Source organism: Propithecus coquereli, unplaced genomic scaffold (assembly GCF_000956105.1).
Source record: "Propithecus coquereli isolate 6110/MARCELLA unplaced genomic scaffold, Pcoq_1.0 Scaffold56, whole genome shotgun sequence".
Classification (NCBI taxonomy): Eukaryota; Metazoa; Chordata; class Mammalia; order Primates; family Indriidae; genus Propithecus; species Propithecus coquereli.
Window position 1 is genome coordinate 2443116 of NW_012151507.1, and position 21378 is coordinate 2464493.

Sequence of the window (21378 nt, forward strand, 5' to 3'; positions counted from 1 at the left end):
GTATCTCCCATTTAATCCTTGCAACACTGTATCGCTTCAATTTTACAACCAGGGAACAGCCCTGGAGAGGATAAATGACTTGCCCAAGGTCACAGCTAGCATGTTCTGAAGCGGGGAATGTGAACGCAGGTCTGTCCTGTTCTTCACCAGCTTGCTCTATGTGGGGAGGTGGTTAGGTGGGTGGAACAATTCCAGATGGTCTAGAGTGGCCCCACAGGTGGAATTTGAGGTGAGCCACAGAGAGAAATCTGGTTCCCATAGGGCTGAGACGGTAATCCAGCAGCAATACCAGGTTTGGGTGGAAATGGAGGTTTCTAGGAAGCCTGAAGGGGGCTGGTTTAGAATGAAATGCTGCGTCGGCTACGCAGGCGTGACCCTCAGGACTTTATCACAACCCGTGAAGAGTTTACATGCAGGGGACAGAATAAGCAAACCTAGGGAACTAAAATTTGAGCGGGGGAGATATCCCCCAAAGGAAGACAGGAGGTCAAGGACAAGAGAGAGTGCCTGTCTTTGCCAGACCCAGCAGCAGTCTGCTTGGCATTTGCCTCAGCCCTGGAAAGCTAAGGTAGGACACTTTTTTAAGAAAAAAGGGCGGTTCCAATTAAAAATCTGTGACAGTGAGCCTCTATCTACATACCATGTTTTACCACATGCTTCTCCTGGGGGAGGGAGAAGGAGAGAGAGAGAGAGAGATGGAAAAATCAAGGGTGGGGGATGGGAGGTTGGCACAAGGAAGGGCACCGTAACCTTCCTCAACCACTGCGTCCCTTCCCATGCTCGCTTTCCCCCCACTCATCCTTTTTTCTTGGCTAATTCTGCCCATTTCCTTCCTCCTACAGTAGTGTGTAGCGTGCACTGCACAAACACATGCCCTTCCCAGTGACCCGTCCTGCTGGCAAGTCCTCATGAGGTAACTTCTGCTCGAAGGGTACCAGGGGTATCGTATCTGTAGGTGCAGCCTCTTCCTGCAGTTTTCCCAACACAGTTTCTTCCAACACAAACACTACAGGGGCAAAGCAGGAGGTGACTTCCTTTCTCAACAAACTGTCCTCTCAGTTGCCCTTGACAGAGCCCTGCTGCAGTGCCTCTGGGTCTGTGTGGATGGGTGGCTGCTTCTCCCCTGAATTTCAGGAAATTTCAGGTTTGCACAGGTCTTGCAGGTGAGCCTTGAGACGGACTGGTAGGACAATGCTCATTCTGTATCAATTGGAGCTTGTCCTTAGGCCTGCAAGGTTGACCTTGGAGAAAGATGGTGGCTTGGACAACCGTTGGGTAATTCCTTGATATGAGGCTGGGAATTCCTCCTTTTCAGGATGGGCCATGTTGCCCCCCCCAGGGACGGGGCTTCTCTGCCGTTACTGCAGAAGCATCCCTGTGTTTTCTGCTGTGTCATTGCCCTGAGAGGGATGTGTGAAGCTGCTTAGGGGCTCAGCAGAGGGGGATGAAACCAAGAGTTTGGCTTAACAGCAACAGCAGATAAAGGGTAGAAATGCCCAGGACTGCCCACTACGTCTTGCCCAGTGAGCTAGGTCTTCCCAAAGGTATTAATACTTTGGCTCCAGGAATTTTACAGCAGAACACAGTGGTCGGTACTCCCAAGGGGGCATAAAAGAATGCCAATGAGAATACCAGCCACTGGGCACCAAAGAGACTCTTCGGTGGCTGGGTCTCCTGCAGACATTGTCGCCCGGGGTCTAGACTGGCGTTGAGTCGCAACCGGTTTCCATAGCACGACTCACTCGGGGATACCCCTCCCGAGCCCTGGCTCCAGGCTACCGCCCAGGGTGGGTTTGGCAACTGTCCTGCTCGAGGTGGTTCAGGCCGCCCACAAGGAGCACAGCCGGGCGGTCAGGAACCGGGGCTGCGGGCTGGGCTAGCCTGGAAGAAGAGGGCCGAGCCGGAACTGCAACCGCAGCGGCAGGGAGTGCGAGGGGGCGGCAGGTGCAAGAGCAGAGAGGCGGGGCGGAGCTGGGCAGAGTCCCCGACTCCCAGGCGTCCCTGAGTGACCTTCCTCCACCCCGCCAGGGCCTGGAAGAGGTGGACCTGCAGCGGAGGGAGGCCGAGAGCGCGCGGGTAAGGGCAGGCAGCGCGGGAGGGAGTGGGGCAGGACCTCGGGCCGGGCGCCCCAGGGCTCTCAGGGACTCAGGTGCAGGCCACCCCACCACGGAAGGGCGGTTGGCGCCCAGCGGGAGCGCGGAGGGGGCTGCGCGGCCGTGCCTGCGCGTTCGTCGCGGGTCCCTCCGCCCTTCTCCGCGCCCCCGCACTCCAGCCGGCCCCTCTCGCCTAGGAGGCTCCTTTGTGCCGGCCCCGCGCCCGCCCCTTCGGGCCCTAGACCCCGCCCCCTGCGCGCCGGCGATTGGCCGGCCGGGCCGCTAGTGGGCGGGGCCCCGGGCCGCGGAGGCGCGGTATATAGTAAAGGTAGGGCGTGCGCCCTCCGCCAATTTCTCGGCTCGTGGCGGGCGCGCGTGTGCCCGGCCCGCAGTCCGCCTGTCCGTCCTTCCTTCTGACTCTCCTGCCTCGCGCCTGTCTCTGCAGAGGTCACAGGAGGCGGGGGCCCAGCACGCGTCCCCAGCGGCAGCGGGCGCGGCAGCTGCGGGTTCGCGGAGCCCCCACGCCCTAAGGGCGAGAGCAGCGCGTGGCGGACCAAAGAGAGCCCGCGAGCGGCCGCGCGCCCACCAATAGGTGCGGGGCTCGGAGCCGCCCAGCCTGCGCCGTCCCTCCCTCCCTCCTCCGCCCCCGCCGCCGCGGCCGCCTCCGCCTCCTACCGCTCCTGCCTCAGCTCCTCCACCGCGCGTCTCGCACTCTGAGAGCCGCAGCGGCAGCGGCGCGTGCAGCCTGCGGAGAGCCAGGCCGGGGACGCAGACCGGCAGCCGGCGAGGGCGCACGCCGCATTCCCCCTACCCCAGTCCCCGGCAGCGGCAGCTGCTGACCCGCCGTCGCCATGGCCCGCGGAAAAGCCAAGGAGGAGGGCAGTTGGAAGAAATTCATCTGGAACTCGGAGAAGAAGGAGTTTCTGGGCAGGACCGGTGGCAGTTGGTGTAAGTACGGGGTCTGTAGCTCTCGCCCCCCGTGCCTTGCCTCTCCCGGGCGGCGCATGCCCTGCGCAGGCTCTGCGGACCGTTCCGCACCCACCGCGCTGGCCAGGGTGGAGAGGGGGGATCAGGTGGTGGGCGCCGCTCGGGTCGCGCCGGCCTGGCCTTGTCGTCCTGTGCGGAATGCGGAGTCCCCAGGATGGGGCGCGGGGTGGGGGCTGGAGCTCTCCAGGAGAAGGTTATGTATGTTGTAGCGATCTGGTCTTGGTGATTTGCAGTCTGTCCTACCGTGTATCGCTTGAGCCCTTTCCTCCTGGGAATGGCAGGGGCTGTGGGTGACTAGCTATGTCTCGCCCTGTAGTCACGTCCCAAGTCCTTAAAAATGAGATTTGGGGCTGCGAGAGAGTCTCACGAGGTAATCAGATCTAATGCAGGCGAGGATGTGTTACAGCATCTTTCTTCCAGTCTAAATATGTACCTCGAGAGAGGAGAGGGAAGGGAGGAGAGGACTCCATGCACACTGCAGTATTTCATAGCGAGGGCCAGGGTTTCCCCCCAGCGACCTCCCCCAGAGTCGTCGCAGCCCGGAAAGGGCCCGGTAAGCTCCCTGTCAGGACTCCATTTCTCAGTCTTGGCCTGAAACATGGTAAAGTCTGGTTGTTTTCAAAATCTACACAGACAGATGCGGATCAGAAGCTTGGGTTGATTACAGTGAAGGGTTAGTGTAAGAAATAAATGGCACTAACGCAGAAGCAGCTCATCTTATAAGATTTTGTGCAGCCTGTTGCTTGGTTGGATGGACTTTTTTTCCCATTGAAAATTAGATACCTTACTTGTTTCCCCTGCCCTACTCCGGAAGGGTGACTTTTTTTTTTTTTTTTTTGAAAAAGGTCATTTTGAAGGGCAGAGTTGTAGGTGAATCTGAGTCGTGACTGCGGAAGGGAGGCAGGGAACTCCCCCTGCCCTGCCGCATCTCTGCCCCCTCCTCCTCCAATATCATCTTCATCATCAGCACCAGCAGCACCGCAGTCAATAAGCGAGCATTGAAAAGAGGCTGATGCAGTGTTGCTGGTAGGGAGGATCTGTGAGAATCGCAGGAGAATGAGTCAGGGAAATAGTGCTTAGCTGACATTTTGAAATGGAGGAAGCTGGAATATATATATTTTTTGTAAAGAAAAAACAGTGCAGCATGTAGGGAGCCTCTCTTGATTGAAAATTAAAGGGTTAATAATGCATCACACTTCAAGGTTAGTCAAGGTGAAGTCTCATTCCAGGGTATTGCTGGGAAGCACAGTTATCCCTGAGCCATGGAAAACGTAGTTCTGTAAAGTAATGGCTTTTAGCTTTTATGTTTTATTTTATTTTGGGGAGACTGTGTTCTCCAGTGAGGTCATTGTTATAGTGTCTCAGGCATTAAAGTAGCTCCCTGCGTTTTCTCCATGAGGAAGGGAAAACCTGAAGGACTGTGGGGTGTGGAGGATGAACAGCTCCCGACCAGCACTGTGGACTGGAATGGGTGCCGTTGTCCCCAGGTTCACTGGGGCCTCCTTCCCTGGTGGTCTGACCCTGCTGCGTCTCAGAGGCAGGGGTTGCATTGACTCGAGGCACAGTTTGCCCTCTTGTGTTTTTCTCCTTCATAAAATATATCTCTTTCCTCATTCCAATTCCATTCTTCTTCTTAGAATAATATTTGCTTTAGAGGGTCAGGCAGTATGGACCGACTCATGCTTTAAGCTGACATTTATTGGGCAGCACGTCCATGACAGAGAGGAAGAGAGACCGTGTGTGCGCGTGTGCTAATAGTTGCGTGTGGATATCACATCAGCAAGGTATCAGCACGGCGATTTATGAACGTAGACGCCAGGACTGCTGTGCCTGCCTCCTCTTCCCTTCCGTTTTCCAAGGTGCAGGTGCTGGGCTAAAAATCGCGTTTTTGTTTTGTGCTTCTTTCCGGCAATGTAAGAAATGACAGAGCTTCTCTGACGCAGAGAAAGTGGCAGCGATCGCTTTCTCCTATGGAGAAAATGCCCCTTTTCCAGCACCCGGCCCAACATGGATGCCCTTGGGAGAGGGCAGGATGCCCTTGGCTCAGTTTTGCTTATAGGTAGATTTTTACCAAGATGGATGCAGGAGACTCGCCTGTCACCTGCTGGAGAAATCACAGCATGCAAATCACTTTGTGCTTTCCACCTTTTTATTAAGTTAATTCAAGCACTAGTAGGTTTTTATATTTACAGTTGGGCCCAGATGCCATTTTTTCCATCTGTTTGTGACCCTTTGAAGGGTACATTTTTTTTTTCCTAACTGAAAAACCTCTATATTACATTGTTGTTTTAAAAAAAGAAATACAAAATGCTTGAAGGAAGGGGAAAATGTCTCTAAAACCTACTACCCCCAGAGTGCCTCCCCCCAGCTGCTGGTGTGACTTGTCCAGACTTTTTTTTTTTGGAGCAGCCCCTGCTGATGTCTGGCCCTGTTAGTCCCCCACGCTCCAATCTAACCAAGTGCCCTCGCAGCAATAACTGGGGAGGTTTTGCTAAGTAACATCTTGGAGCAAAATGAGGAAAATTCCTCACTTTTCTTAGGGTATCATGTGGGCAGAATGGAAAGATTGTACATTTGCGAGTTTAATCGGTGTGCTTGTGAAATGACTTATTTTTCCATTGCTCTATCTGTATTTTCAATTGTAGCCTCACTTACATACCTTCTTATGCTGTTAGAATTAGGTGTCTGGAGTCCAGGGAATGAGTATAGAAATGTTCCAGTTGTTAGAAGGGACACATAAGGTTAAGCTAGGATCACCAAGGTGAGGTGGAGTGGGCAAGAAAAAAGAGAAAACGTGAAGCAAGGCTGCAGCACTCTCTTGCTGACTGTGTTATACCAACTCTTGCTCCTCTTAGGAGCATTCACTGGAAAAATTTTCCAGATCTCTTCACGTCACAGCCGTGCCATTTGCCTACTGCTGCTTGGATACAGAATGCAGCACTTAACCCTTGTCCTGCTGGGAGGGAACGATTGAGTTGTGCTGCTGTAGTTTTAGACGATACAACCTTTTCTTGTTTCTTTACCTTTGCTTGTATCTTTGCCTTTTTCCTTGTTCTTTTCTTTTGAAGAGGAGAAAAAGGGATTATGATTAAGTATTTTGATGTGGTTTAATGCATGTTTTGCTTGTTTTAACAGCTCTATAGCCTGATTTCTCTGAACTATTTAGTGCCTGATCAGAAAGTTGGGCCTTTAAATATATGGAGAGGGCACTGTGGTTTATTCGGGCAATTGTGTACCCGCTCCCTCCCTGCCCCTCCCGCCACATACACTTCTTTTCAGTAAGACTCTTGGTTCTGTAGCTTTCCCCCAAGTATCCTGGCATTTTAATGCATGAGATCTGGACCTTTTGACAAGTAGCCTAAGGCTCCTTTGTGTCATGTTTCTGACTCGATAGCCTTCCGGTTCACTTGTTTCCACTTTCGCATTCGCGTTGAGTTGTTTGGCTGGCACAGGGCTGCCAGGCAGTGCCTGGTACAGCCTGTTACTATGCGGCTAATCGGGGAGATAATCCCAGTAAACCAGTAACTGATAGCCTCATTCCAGTCTATGTGTCAGGGTGGTGGTTTTTTTTGTTTTTTGTTTTTTGTTTTGTAGCTATTTCAGCCTCCATCCTGATACCTTGTTAACTGTGGGAAAAAGAAAATGCAGCTCATCAAGTCAGTCATTGCTCTGGTTCCAGTCAGAAGATGAAATTCAAATATACTGGTTGTTTTTACTATAGGATTTTCTTTTCCCTTGTCTTGTCCTCTAAGAAGAAGACAGTGTGCTGAGTCGATAATGCAAACCAGAGGCTGGGCGATAGTAAGGAGCAGGAGAGCTGCACTGGGATTCTCAGCATTCATTGCTCTGTCACAGCATAAAAACCCTCAGGCCTGGATTGTAGGATTTAAATGTCAAGGGATGTGCAAGCAAAGAAGACGCATGTCTCTAAGGGAGTATATCATCATATTTTAAATGCATTGCATAAGCACATAAACATAACTCTAGATTTTATTGGTGAGCCTCACGACTTTTTTTATTTGGGGAATAAAATTATCTCCTGTAAGGATCATGGCCTTAATGACCTCCCACACACACTGTAATGGAGGGCTGCCCAGCCTCACATTTTTACCCCATGTCAGTGGGGGGTGAGGTTCACTCTGTCTCTTTCTCAGTCAGTTGTTGGAAAAGGAAGCTCTGGAGAAACAGGGTGCAGGGGAAGCCGGGAAGGAAGTCGGTTCATCTCTGGAAAGATTAGACTTTCATCCTGAGCATATGACTGTATCACGGCCTTTTGTTTCTGTCTGTTCTCCTTGCAGTTAAGATCCTTCTGTTCTACGTGATATTTTATGGCTGCCTGGCTGGCATCTTCATCGGAACCATCCAAGTGATGCTGCTCACCATCAGTGAATTTAAGCCCACATATCAGGACCGAGTGGCCCCGCCAGGTAAAATCAACACGAATAGATTCAGTTCCTCCAGAGGTAAAATGGGTGTCACTTTCTCAGTTGAGAATGAGTTCTTTTGAAAATTGCTCTGTGAGGTAGTTTTAAACCAGGCACAAAGAGGAAAAAGAGGAACTTCTCTGCTGCAGCCAGATCTCCTACCCGCATTGCAGGCGGAGCTCCCGGGGCTTGCGGACATCTTGCTTGCACAGGTCTGAAGAGACGGGGAAGGGCCCTGGTCGGTGGCCCAGCCCGCCACTTGCCAGCTTCGTGCCTGCGGGCAGAGTTCTCTGATGGCGGCCCTCGTCTCCGTAGCCCTGGTGCTCAAGGGGGGCTGCTTATGGGGTCCTTTTAGGGCCTTTCCACTCTAACACACACTTCACTTCTTTGGGGGTCCAGGACGCAGAGAAATCCTTTCAAAAAATCACTTCGGTTCCTGTTTTAAAGGTTAACTTATTTTTAGGGCTGACGAGAAGCTCTGAATTGGCACCTACTCACAGGGAGGGGAGCCGTGGCTTCAGGGGTCCCTTCTGCCACTGTTGTCGATTTGCAGTTTGACCTTGAACAAGGTCACTGTCTCTGTTCACTTCTCAGTATTTATACCTTTGTTTACTAGGAGTCTTACGTACTGGCTTTACACCTGTTTGTTTAGTGGGAGTGCTGTTTACTGGCTTTCTGGACCTGCTTTGCAGGGTAACTAACGATTTCCTTGAGCTCTAAACCCGTGGGTGAATCTGATTGCTTATCGCAGAGAGATGCAAATGCCACCCGAGCGCTCTGCCGTGAGTCGGGTGCTGTCAGTGTGCAGCCGGGCCTGTCCACGCCAGTCACGAAACACCGTGGAAGGCCCGCCGCCGTCACACCCGACGCCAGCGGCAGGAGGCAGGGGCACAACGCAGACGTGAATTTACTGTCTGGCTCTTCTAAAAATCGTTGTCCGGAGGACCTGGAGAGAGAGGAAGTGTTGCATAACTTCCGGGTTCTCACGTCATAAATGACCTTGAGGCTGCTGCTAGAGGGTGGCAATGACTTGTCCCTTCTCTCCTTTCCCTAGGCAACGGTTTAGTAACAGCTGTATTTAGGTGACAATCTTGAGGCCGTCTGCATGGCCCTGAGCAGCATAGATCAAGTGCCGCTGCCTGTCACAGACTTGTCATGCCCACCTCCTTGGGTGTGGGAAGGACTCACAGAAGAAGATCTTAGAAACCGGCAAGCACTGTCGTATCGCCCTAAGTCAAACAGTTCTCCACCGTAAGAAAGACCCCAAATATTTCCAGATAAATTTAGATCCAGGGGATTTGGGAAGTGGAAAACGAAAACGTGTAAGTGTATAAAATGGCTTAAACCTGCTTAATAAGCCACAGGTTCTGTCAACTATTTCCCGAAAGAGGTGGGTCTGTCGGAAGGTTGAAGGAAGAATTCTGACGTGCGCAGAGACGCTTAGAATCTTAAGTAAACATGTTTTTCGTCGGCTCCCGTGACAGGAAAGCGTGGCGTGTCTTTTCATGTCCTCTCCGGTAGAATTTTTATGGCAGCATTAGCAGTACTCATTTAAATTTGTGTAGATTCTTTTTTGTTTGGTTGGTTTTATTCTTTGTTTTGCCATTTAAAAGTTATTCTTCAATCGTGAAGCTGTTTTAAATTCTTCTATTCGAAGCCAAAGATGAACACAAAGTCAAGCATTTTCTTTAATTTCCTAGATTTTAAAAAATGGTCCCTGACCATATAAACTTTGGGGAGTCAGCCTTTAATGAAATTAAGAATTTCCTTCAGGCTCTTTGCAGAAAGGGGAATTTCACTTTTGAAAAGAAACAGCCGAAGTGCCTGACTTTGTAAGTAAGGACTTGGAAATGACCTTGCCTGTAAAATCAAAGAGCTGGCTGAGGTACTTGGTCCCTTCCAACACCCTGTCACCCTGCCTGCCTGCGACTCCTTCCAGCCCCTTCCCAAAAGACATGTTCTTAGTACCTATATTTAGTGTGCTCACAGCAGCTGGACAGACCTGACAAACCCTCACTTCCCCAAAGAAATGCCGGTGGCTCATCTTGGAAATATGCATTCTTGTCCTTGGGTCTGAGTCACGGAAAAGTCCTTGGTCCTCCATCTTCCCTGTTCTGTCCCCTGGGTTCTTGGTCTTGCCGATTGCTGTCTCTTCTTTCCCTTGTCTTGCCCTGTCACCTTGGCCCCAGAGTTTAGGCCAAGCCCCTCTCCCTACTTCTTACCCTGTGGGGTTTTTCTGTGCCTTTATATGGCATTCGTCTGACAGTGATGGTAACCTTTGATCAGGGAGGGCAGAGAGCTGGCAGGGGGCTGGCTGCCAGGAAGGGCAGCCCTCGGCCTTCCCCCAACGGCCCACCCTTGTGTCCTCTGAGGGACCCTAACTGGACCCTCCTCATGGCCTTAAGAAATCGTAATTCGTTTCGGAAATAACTCCTTAAATATGCGGACTCCTTGAGTATGCAGACTTAACAAATGCCTGTGAGGATATCCTGACGATTCTTTGGCTTCAAATTAATATCTTCAAGCCTCCACTTTCATGACAGTTAAAGAAGGAAAATTGTCTATTTAAGTCAGATGCACCTAGTGGATGTCAGAGATTGGATATCATTTAAAGATATAAGGACTGATTAATGCTATTATCAGCTGAATTCGGCTGAGTGGGTTTCGACTGCCCTTTACACACCAGAATACCCTGTAATTAGGTCTCTAGATAACGTGTGAACGGGGCCTATGAAGCAGGGGCAGTTGTGCAGTGCATTCGAGTCTGTCTGTCTCTAACATTCAATAAGCGGATAGGCCAAATGTGAAAAATCTCAAAGAAAGGACTAAACTATAAAATAAAAGTGACATTTAAGAAAAAACGGGTAACATGTACAGTTTCTTGGCCCTGAGCAATGGTGGCCATTAGTGCCTGTGATATTCGCTACAAAGTCTTGTTGCTGTGGGGTATTGGAGCAGACCTGCCTACCTCACCTGGAAAGCACAAAGTTAGAGCCTCAGCTGAGATACCGAATTGAGATATACTAAATTTCTATTTGCATAGATCAAAAATGACTGATTATTGGCAGTTTTATGTTGCCTAATCTAGATATCAAAGTAGCCCCTGAGACCCTAAGCTATTACAGATAGATTCACGATCAAGTTGACCTGAGAAGGAAAAGCAGGGACTTTGGAGTTGGATACAATTTCTACCACTCCAACACTACTTAGCCTCACTAAGCCTTAGTTTTCCCATCTATAAAATGGGAATAATACCCCATGAGGATTAAATGAGGTGGGATATTTTAAATAAAGGGTAGCTATTGACAGCGGCCTCTGTTTTTATAGCCCTACCTTTCTACTAGAAGCAGCAGTTTCTTCTTTTTGGGTGCTGAGTTTCCAGGCTGTGAGTTTGGATGATACGGCAGGGATGCTCTGCACACTTACGTTTTCATGGAGCCAGTAAAACCTTAGCTTGCCATGAAAAGGGTTTTGGGAAATGTTGGATTAGGAAACACATTTAAAAACAATTTTAAGTGAATTTAAATGAGATTGTATTTGTTCTGCAGTCTCTCCCTTTAACCCACACTTGTTGGGTTAGCCCTTGTCAAGCTTTTTCCCAGAGGAAAACCTCTTAGGAAAGGCCCGCAGGGCTGGTCAGCAGCATCCCTGCCTCTCTGTCCGTGCAGTTGGAGCTGCGGAGAGACGCAGCCATGAGCTGTGCTGGAGAGGGCCGAGCAGGCGTGTGTATAGTGCAGGCACGCGCACACACACACACACTCTCACACACTCACAGTCACCAGGCCCTGTCCGTGATTTGACCCTGCTTGCCTTGCTGCTTGCCCAGTGGTGTAATGGAAAAGTCTCTACTTAACATCCGCTGCAGCCCTTCCCCCACCCCACCCCAGGCCAGTGGAATGAAATGAAGGTCACTGTATGTCAACTGGTGGGTCCAGGGAGATTCCCAGCTGGTTTGCTTCCTGGTAAGCAGGTATGAATCTGCACACCTGTTCTTGCTCTTAAGGCTGTGAGTGGCTTTTTGTTTTGCTCTGAAGTAAGGACGGCTCGGTGCGAGCAGGTTGATTTTAAAAGGGTCATACTCTTGGCATGTTGGTAACCAGAGTCGGGGGCCGGAGAGCAGGGTGGATGAAGACCAACAGGCCACACTGGCACCACCAGCAGTTTCAGTTTCATCTTGATTGTGAAAGGGGAATATCTAGTGTTAAAATCGATTAGGGGACAAGCTATTAGAATTCAAATCTCAGCTTAAGTAAAATTCCTGAGAAGTCATTATGTCAATCTCAGAATGGCTTTTTTTCCCCCAAACTGTATCACACTTGTATTACTCTCTCTCACTCACATTCCAAAGGAGAAATTAGAAACACTTGGCCTCCTTATACTTTGGAGGAATTGTTATTTCAAAGTGCTGGTAAGGTGTTTTTCTGCTGTTTCCAATTAGAATCCATTGATTTGTCATCTCTTAGTGACACGATCTATATACAGGTCCGACTGCCCCTCACTTTCCCTCTCCTCCCCTCTTCCCACCCTCAAATGGATCCTGCCAACCTGTTCCCAGAGTTTGAGGCTGTGGATAAGTTAGCATTGGAAATCAATTATGATTTCCAGAAGCTACTACTGCCCAGTCTCCTCGCTGGGTAAAGGGTGTGGGGAACTGGTAGGCTTCAACATCTTACCTTCTTTATTTTTAAAGACAAGGATATGACTAATAAATCATCTCTTGGGTACACGGGAAGCCTAATGATTATCTTAAAAGTGTTCTTGGAGCCGCAGAAGAATGGGTCTCTCTGTGCCATTTTAAGATGAGTAAGCAGAGCAGAGGCCTGATAAGTGGGACAAGGAATAAATCCATGATTGATGGTGAAAAGAAAAAATGCTGAATCCACGAAGCTCCATTTACGGGTTTTTTGCTGCACGGAAAAGGGCTTCGTTGTGGAAGATGGTAGTGGAAAGAGCATCAGCCTCATGGGCTCCACTTCTACTATCAAAGCCTGATAGAGTTTTTGGACTGGTCACTCCCATTGTTCAGTGCTCTCACGCTGGTAGTGGCATGACCAGCAGGTCCATCGGATGCAGACAAGAATAGAGAGAAGGTGGGGAGACGAAAGGGAACAGGGATGTATTATCCAGTAGCTACTAACCAGAAAAGTATATCTTTTTCCACATACATTCATGAGTAGACCTCATCAGATATGTATAATACGGTATCTTATTTCAGCATATTGGTTACTTAACAGATGTTATGTTTTATATCTAGACAAGTCAAATATACCATATGTACTTGTTCTTCAGTTTGACCTTGAACAAAAAAGCATAATCAATGCAAAAAATACTAGGATTTGTCTGTTTGTTGATAATATTCTTTTTATAAAAGTAGCACCTGTCTTTTCTTTTTCTGGGACTAAGCACAATTATGAGCTATACAAAATATCAAAGATAAGTTTCTATGGAATGATATGCACTTTTTAAGATAGATCATCTGAACTAAATGATTTTTTTTTCTGCTTGCCTGAAAATGAATATGCATCCACAGGAAAAAGACTGCGATAAAGGGTTATCCCATAAACAGAGAGGGGCCTTCAGTCAGAGTTTGTGACATTGAACTTAGGAGGAAGGATTTCTGCACACTGAGAGTCGTTAAACATGAATAGGCTATAGAGACAGTCCGGTAATTCATCTTTCTAAGACTTTTAAAAGGGAGCAGGTTCTGGGTGTCTGGGAGGGTGTAAATGGGACCCTGCCTGAATGCGGGGAGATTGGTTCCTGGCCAATCCCAGCATTGCATCAAAGCCTGCGCCCAGGTGCAGAAGGTGAGTCAAAAGCAGCTCCTTTCAGGAAAGCACAAAGGCACCGTTTTTCCTGTGCCCTTCCCTTTATTTTGTTAGGTAAATTGATACTGACCTGCAGACGTAAAATAAAAAATAAAAACCAAAACCCAGAAATATCTTCCATTCTGCAGAGTAGTATTTAAGAGGAGGGGGAAATTTATATATATTTGTGTATATGTATATGTATGCAAATATATGTACATGTGTATTTGTGTACATATATACGAGTGCATGTGTAAAATTATACCCCCCCCCCGATTTTTTTTAATTGGAAATTACTTTTCAGGTTGGAATGTGTAGGAGACACATGACGAGTGTGCATTGTGTGCATGGCTATGTTAAGAGCGTTTCTTAGCCTCCTGTGTACTTCCTAGTCATATGGGTACCCTCCTGGAGGTTTCTATGGAACGTGATGCCCATTTAGAGTATTTGATCTAGTGATTCATCAGATGTATTAAGTTAGGGGTCCCCAGCCTTTTTGGCATCAGGGACTGGTTTCACGGAGGACAGTTTTTCCACGGATGGTGGTGGGGAGGGGAGGGGGGAGCTCAGGTGGTCATGCGATGGAGCGGCTGTAAACGCAGATGAAGCATTGCTGGCTTGCCCACTGCTCACCTCCTGCTGTGCGGCCCAGTTCCTAACAGGACAGACCAGTACTGGTCTGTGACCCAGGGGTTGGGGACCACAGTTAAGTGACAGATACAAGCAGCTGTCTAATTGAATAACTGTTACAAGGTTAAAATGACTGTCTTCGACTTTAAATGCTTGAAACTTACAAGTAGATTGAGAAATTATAAACTTCCTACATTATACACCTAATCGAAAACAAAATACTTCTTTCCTAATGAAAAAGCCTCATTCTTTTTCCTTTCCCTCCTGCCATTCCTTATTTCTCAAGAGATGGGGGACCAAGGAAAGGCTAAGATGTCTCTAAAAGCAATTGTAAAGCCAAGGTCATTTTTTTTTTTCTGTTTTTAGACTCCAAATCTTATGTCAAGTTGGAACACCTATTTAAAAATCAAATATCACATACCCAAGTTGTTACTTCAATCCTTCTAGGTGGCTTTACTAAATAATTGTGTGTAGTTCCAGGCAAATGGTCGTATCAGAATGAGGTTGTCTAGTGCTTGGCTTGGTTGATGTAAATTCAAGTTCAGAAGACTGGCCAGGCAAAAGGTTAGATTTGTTTCCTGGAATATAATTTGAAACCATAAGCCAGTGATTGGATGTTCCTCTGTCTTTGGCCTCAGAGAGTTATTACTGCAAACAAAGCTCATCCTTGTCCAAAGTTGTAACTAACAGCTTGAAGGGGAGTGGGCAGTGGGAAGAGGGACAAGCAGAAAGTATCCATTAGCGCGGACACGGCTGACAAGAACCGTGGTCAGCGGAGGGGTTTGTGCAGCCTTTGGAGAATGTCATGGTCGGGGAATTTGCCTGTGGACTCAAAATACAGACGCTGCTGGACTTCCCATGGGGCTACGTCCTGATAACCCATTGTAAGTTTGTAAGTCAGAAATGCATTTAATACCCCAGTAGACCTATCATAAAGTCGAAAAATCATAATAAGGCAAATGTTATAAATCAGGGACCAGCTGTAATAAAGGAGTTGCGAAATCTGATCTCTTATTTTCTATCTCTTCTTAGCAGTAGTCTGATAAACGTATAGTAAATTATTTAAAGGATTTGTACATCTTTTCAAAGGACCTTCTACCTCTTGTGAGTATCGAATTGCTTTAGAGAAATAACTGTTGAGAAGACGAATTTTCCTAATGGTTTGGAGAAGATCTCATCAGAGAACTCTCCAGAACAGAACAGGCCAGGGGGCTGATCTGTGGTGGTTTCTAGGAGGAGGAATTCTTGGGCCCGTCATGCTCTGGAAGAAAAGAGAGGAGGCAGAGGTAGTGGATGACAGTGAGAGACCTCAGAGAAACGGGAGGAAGGAGAGCAGAAGATCTGTCAAGGAAGCCATGGCCGCCTGACCGTGGGGTGGCCTCCTGGACTTCTATTTATGTATATGCATATATGTAGGTGTGTTTGCGCTCCCTGGGGAAATCTTCAAAAGAGCTGATTACGTGACCTAAACCCAAACCATTTATGCTGCTTTTCTGGAAACAACATTTGGATCAGAAGTTGGGTATCTTATAGGAATGGCCACGAAGGCTTATGTTAGTTACCACCTTCTGAGACCCCCTCAGAGACTCTAGAGAGGGAAATGTTGCCCCTCGGGAGAGAGTAAGACACAGCCGAGCTTCCCGGGGATCGTCTGTCATTCCTTGGCTCCTTCTGCCAACGTTCTGCATCACTTCAAGTAGAAAGGACAGGCGGAGACTTTGGTCCAGGGTCTAATCCTGCTGGGCAAGTCACAAGAGCCTAAGACCCAGTGCTTAACTGTCCAGCGTATTCTTGGTTTCATCAGTTTCTGATGCTTCTCTGTAAAGAACAAAGTCAAGATTCTTTAAGCACCCTTGACCTGCGTTTCTTCACATGGTGTATACACTTGACAGGGCTTAGATCGTGAGCTGTGCTTACTGAAGGATTGGGACTTTCAGGTAGAAAGTGGTACGATTCCATGACTGGTTTTCATTATTCCTCATTTGCCCTATCTAGAAAGATACGAGACCAATTGTGTCACTCGTTTCTGGGCCAGTGGTACCACTGCATGTAACAGTGATACCTACTGTCCCCACAAATCAGATCGTAGATGATGTTAACAACACAGGTGCTGGCGAACGAGAAGGGTTAGTGTAGGTATCTGGGTGAACATGAACTCAGTTTTGACCATGGCTCCTAGGCTCCTGCAGAATGCACTAGCAGGGTTATTTTGTTAGTAAAGAGCCCAGAGGACTGAGTGAGAATTGCCGGTGCTTTGGTGTCACCTGGTCACTTTTAATAGTGGAAACTGTAGACTTGGATTGGAAAACATTCCGCGTAATTCCTCCTTCTCTTCTTTCTGTCCTTTTTCTTTTTGAGACATAGTCTCGCTCTGTTGCCCAAGCTGGAGTACAGTGGCATTGTCGTACGTCATAGCTCACTGCAGCCTTGAACTCGTGGGCTCAGGCAATCCTCCTGCCTCAGCCTCTCCAGTAGCTGGGACTGCAGGCGTTCGCCACCACACCCGACTGACTTTTGTAGAGATGGAGTCTCACTGTGTTGCCAGGCTGCTCTCAAACTGCTAGCCTCAAGCAACCCCCTCCCACCTCGGCCTCCCAAAGTGCTAGGATTATAGGAATGAGCCACCGTTCTTGGCCTCTCCTTTTCTTTTTCCGCTGCAAGACTCTGAGAAGTAGCATCACTGTTCCTTATGCACTCATCAAGGAAATGGAACCTTTAGCAACTGGAAGAGCAATCCAGAGGTAGCCAGAAAGCCAGACACAAACTGCTAGGAAGGCCAGCTGATGCCAGGCCAAAGGGGACAATGACTGACACATACTTTGCAATCTGGGTCCTACCATGTCTACTCTCAGCATGACCTTCTAGGGCTACTTTCTTTTCAGTTTGTTGGGTGATACTCTCCAAGTCTCACACCAGGCTCGTATACATTCTGTTAGCATTCTGGTTTTTGCTGTATCAGCCAGTCTGCTGGCGGGCCACAGTTTGCGTAATTGTTACTTATCACCCCATGTCCCTTCAGCGCAGTTCTCCCCCTCCCACCTTCCTCACGGTTAGATGGGGCCACTCCTTGGTTCCTACATTTGATCTGGAAGAGGTTCTGGCGAACCTCCCGCCTGACACATTCAAAGGCATTTTCCTCTCATCTCTCTGGCTGCCTGTGCTCAGGCCCTTGCAGTGGCCCCTCGGGTGTGACTGTCCCTTAAGGCTCCACTCCCTTCTGATTCCAAGATTATTCCAGGAAAACACCCCATTCTCCTAAGTATTGTTGGGCCTCTGGCTCTGGACCTGCCTCTGCAGTTCCCCCAGGTCCAGGCAACTCACCCTGACCTGCATGTCTTTTTTACAACTCAGACCAGCCAGCCTGCCCCATTTCACTACTTGCCATTGCTGTCTCAAGCATTGCATTTCAGCAGAGGCCTTATATTCACCTTTATTTTATTTTTGCAGGTATCTATTGCTTTTACTATATTGCTTCTTTGTACTATGAATGATTACAATGCCAATTTTCTAATTCAAGTTAGAAAAAGATTGTTCAGGGTATATTTAAATTGCTTTAGACATACAAGTAATTTTCTATGAGCTTTAAAAAAATTTTTTTTTCAATTGCAGTAACCTTTATTTTAAACCGAAGGTATTTTTATGAGCAAAGTCTGCTACTTCCCCTTTGACTCATTCCCATCACTGTTGACAGTGAATTTTTTTTCCCCTAAGTTATTCAGGTTCTACGTCATCCTTTGTGAGATGATTCTCAATGTCACTCCTGAAGTCATTTGTCTTGGGCAGGCTTCTGCCTCGCTCCAGCTGTTCCTTGTCTTCTTGTCCATCCCATACGGCTCCCTAAGCCCACCTCGTTATCTGACCGCCTCAAAGCTTCAGAGCCTTCCTCCGTTGCTAGAAAAAATAACAGCGTTTAGTCCAGCCGTACTGAAGCCTGGTTCTCAGGCCCCACAAACGGTGCCGCTAAATAGTTAATATAAATAGTTCCCACTTCCACTTTAGTTACGTCACTGTCTTCGTATCTGCGTCACTGTCGCCACTCTCAAATTCTCATTCCCCAGAGCAGTGGTTCTAAACCGACGGTGCTTAGTGGTCCTCGAGTCCCATCTCTAGAGATCAGGGTATGGTAGGTCTGGAGTGGCGCCTGCAAGGCTGCGTGTTTCAGAAGCCCCTGAGTGCCGCGCTGGGGGAGGCGGCGGTGGGAGGCCAGGGCAGAGCCATCAGTCAAGGACTGTGATGAAGAGCCTCCTTGGGGCCCAGCAGAAACAGGGCTGATCTGGGACTGGGGGAGTCGAATCAGGTTGCCAGATTTAGCAAATAAAAATACAGGTTGCCCAGGTAAATTTGAATTTCAGATAAACAACGAATAATGTTTTAGTGTAAGTATTTCTCATGTAGCACTTGGGACATAGTTATACTACAGATTATTCATTGTTTATCGGAAATTCTTATTTAACCGGGCATCTTGTGTTTTATCTGGCAGTCCTAGAATAAAATACAGTTGCGATGGACTCTCCAGCCATTGCCTCTGAATAGTGCTGTGTAGTGTTGTGCAGGTAAACGTCTAGGAAGTCCTACGAAGGCAAGGCTTTCGGATATGAAAGAACCTAATAAACTAGTTCGTGCAGATCCGAGGCGCACATACTTTGAATTTTATCTGACTGGCGTTGACATGCTCAGACTTCTGGGCTGGAAAGCAGGAGTGGTAACTGCACATATGCCCTAGATTCTTCCAGTTTAGGTTGAAAGATCCAACTGAGGTTAAAAGATCTAAAGAAATATCTCCATTAGGTAGTCTTGAGTCTAGGGAGTTTGGAAGGCCGCTGTGCCCAGCGCTCACATGCACTTAGGGAGGGGCAAGCCCCCTGCACACAGTGCTAGCTGGCTTGCATTTTTAAAGAATGTGTGCGCATGAGGGTACTAGAAACATAACAGGCTTTGGAGTACAGCACACCTGGCTTGGAATTCTGGTTCCACCGCTTTCTCTGTGACCTTAGGCCAGGTTCTTAACCTTTCAGTGCAAGCAGTGTTTCCATTCATAAAATGGAGATGATGCCTATCATGAAGTGTCGTTGCTAGGGAAATTAAATGATATCTGATATTAAGGCGTATTCTTTGGTACTTGATCTAAATGCCAGAGGAGTGATTTCACAAGGGAGGCAAGAATTTAACCCATTCTTTTTAGCCAGGTGGGGTTAGCAAAGTCTGTTTTGTATAAAGAAGGTCTGCTTTTGAATTATCTTGGTTGACTGCCTTCCCACTAACGATTTTCTCTGTTTTTCTCTCTCTTCCTGGTCTAGGATTAACACAGGTTCCTCAGATCCAAAAGACTGAAATTTCCTTTCGTCCTAGTGATCCCAAGAGCTATGAGGCATATGTACTAAACATAGTTAGGTTTCTGGAAAAGTACAAAGATTCAGCCCAGAAAGATGACATGATTTTTGAAGACTGTGGCAGTAAGTATACTCATTGTAGATGTTCATGGTTAGTTTTCTTTTTCTTTAATTCTTATTTCCCATTATTATTTTTTATTTAATGATTGAGAGAGAATGCCGAAATAATGAAAGATCGACCCCTGCCGTATTGAAGACACTTTTTTTTAAAAGCAGGAGGATGCAGTGACAGAAACAATGTAGCCTCAAGTATTATTATTTTCTGCATTTGAAAGGTGTCTTCCTTTAAATCACGTCTAGACATGTCTGCTTTTTACTATTCGGACTCAAAAGACCACAGCCACTTTTGTTTCTCTTACACCCATTGGAAAGTACAACTGCTTATTTCCATATTCTCCGCGCAAAAGTTCTCCTCCTGAAGAGTGCACAGGCCTTCCTCCAGCACGATGACCCTTTGGTGTGATTAACTGTCACCACACTGATATTGACGGAGGAGGATTTATGGTCACAGTAGACTTTATAGATTCATGTTGGGTTCAATAACGAAATATGTCTTAAGCAGCTGATCATTGTGGATAAGAAAATGACTTTTGAAGGGTAAAGAGTGGCTCTTAGTTTCATTAAGTCATTGCCCCCGTCCTCCTCTTTGATACCTTGAGTGTGGATTTCCCAGCTCACGTTCTCATGCCTGCCCCCAAAAAAGGCTCCAAGTTAGTTATCCCTTCTGATTCAATTCCAGCACTTACCAACGCCAGTTCTTCGCAAGGCAGACTGTGGTTTGGTCAGAGAATGGGGTGGATTGCCATTTAAGTAATTTTGGAAAGATTTAGTAATTTAAAAGAATCACTTCCACTGTGAATTTTTCTCATTAGAATTTAAATGAGGTTTTCGTCTTACTTTGCAGTAATTAAAAAGGCCCGAATAATAACCAGGGTGAATCACTTCACAGGAGATGGATTAAATTGAGACACTTTACCATTCGAAGGGAAAATAGTTAATTTGCAAACTTAACATATATAAATGGTGGTATTTGCATCATTTTCCTGCAGATGCTATGTGTTAACTTTGAATTCTATATTCCTTTAGTCTTTCTCTGGCTTTTATATGAGGTATGAATTAAAAATGCTAGAATAAAATTTCTCAGTTGAACAAATGCTTATAAGAAGTCATAGCTTTAAAAGGCAAAAACTCAAATCAGATTTTTTTTTTCTTAAAAACTAGAAGGGTGGTTGAAAAGGAAAGTTATTTCCTATTCCTTCTTTACTGTTTAACATGCTAATTAGAGGCTTAGCTCCAGGAAAAACCTTTTAGTTCTGAACATTGACAGTCCTTTTCATTTGTGTTCGAATTATAATATCCCTGTTGCAGAGCTCAGCCAATGTTAACCTGTGTAAATGATGCTACTTACGCAGCATGATCCAGTTTCCTTTCAGTCTTCTAAATAGCTGAGTAATCTATTATTTAAAGGAAGAGAAATATTGCCAGAGACCAAATATCATGTGCTGATCAAGTATTATGAAGCTTTGGCGTGGGGTGGTGTACCAGCTGTTGCTTTTGGTAAAATCTCTCTTTAGTGTCAGTCAAGAAGAGAGGGCTTGCTGGAAAAGCTTGCTTGTTTCGGACCATGCATTAAATGCAGAACAGTCCTGTCTTATCCTAGGTAATTGTGACAAGAAAGAAAGTTCCTTTTCCTTTCTCAGCAGTGCTAAGGGAATTGCTGATACAACCTAAAAATGGTGTTTGTATTTTTAGATGTGCCCAGTGAACCCAAAGAACGAGGAGAGTTTAACCACGAACGAGGAGAGCGGAAGGTCTGCAGATTCAAGCTTGACTGGTTGGGAAATTGTTCTGGAATAAATGATGAAAATTACGGCTACAAAGAGGGCAAACCGTGCATCATTATAAAGCTCAACCGAGTTTTGGGCTTCAAACCTAAGGCAAGTGATATTTTAAATTATAGAATTTAGATGAGCCATTCATATTTTTGATGAAGTCTCTGATACAAGAAGACAATATAATAAGAGCCAATTTTGAAGTCCAGTCAGTA

The 21378-nt window shown here is 47.1% G+C and overlaps 1 protein-coding gene across 1 annotated transcript in view; it reads left to right on the forward strand.

The window, feature by feature from the left end:
• Nucleotides 1-2419: 2419 nt before the first annotated feature.
• ATP1B1 (ATPase, Na+/K+ transporting, beta 1 polypeptide) overlaps nt 2420-21378 on the forward strand; it is a 35521-nt gene continuing 16562 nt past the window's right edge. The window contains exons 1-4 of the mRNA XM_012657756.1: nt 2420-3041; nt 7379-7507; nt 19239-19394; nt 21084-21268. Of these exons, the coding sequence (XP_012513210.1) occupies nt 2945-3041; nt 7379-7507; nt 19239-19394; nt 21084-21268 (567 nt within the window). The 5' untranslated portion in view covers nt 2420-2944. The remainder of the gene's footprint in view (nt 3042-7378; nt 7508-19238; nt 19395-21083; nt 21269-21378) is intronic.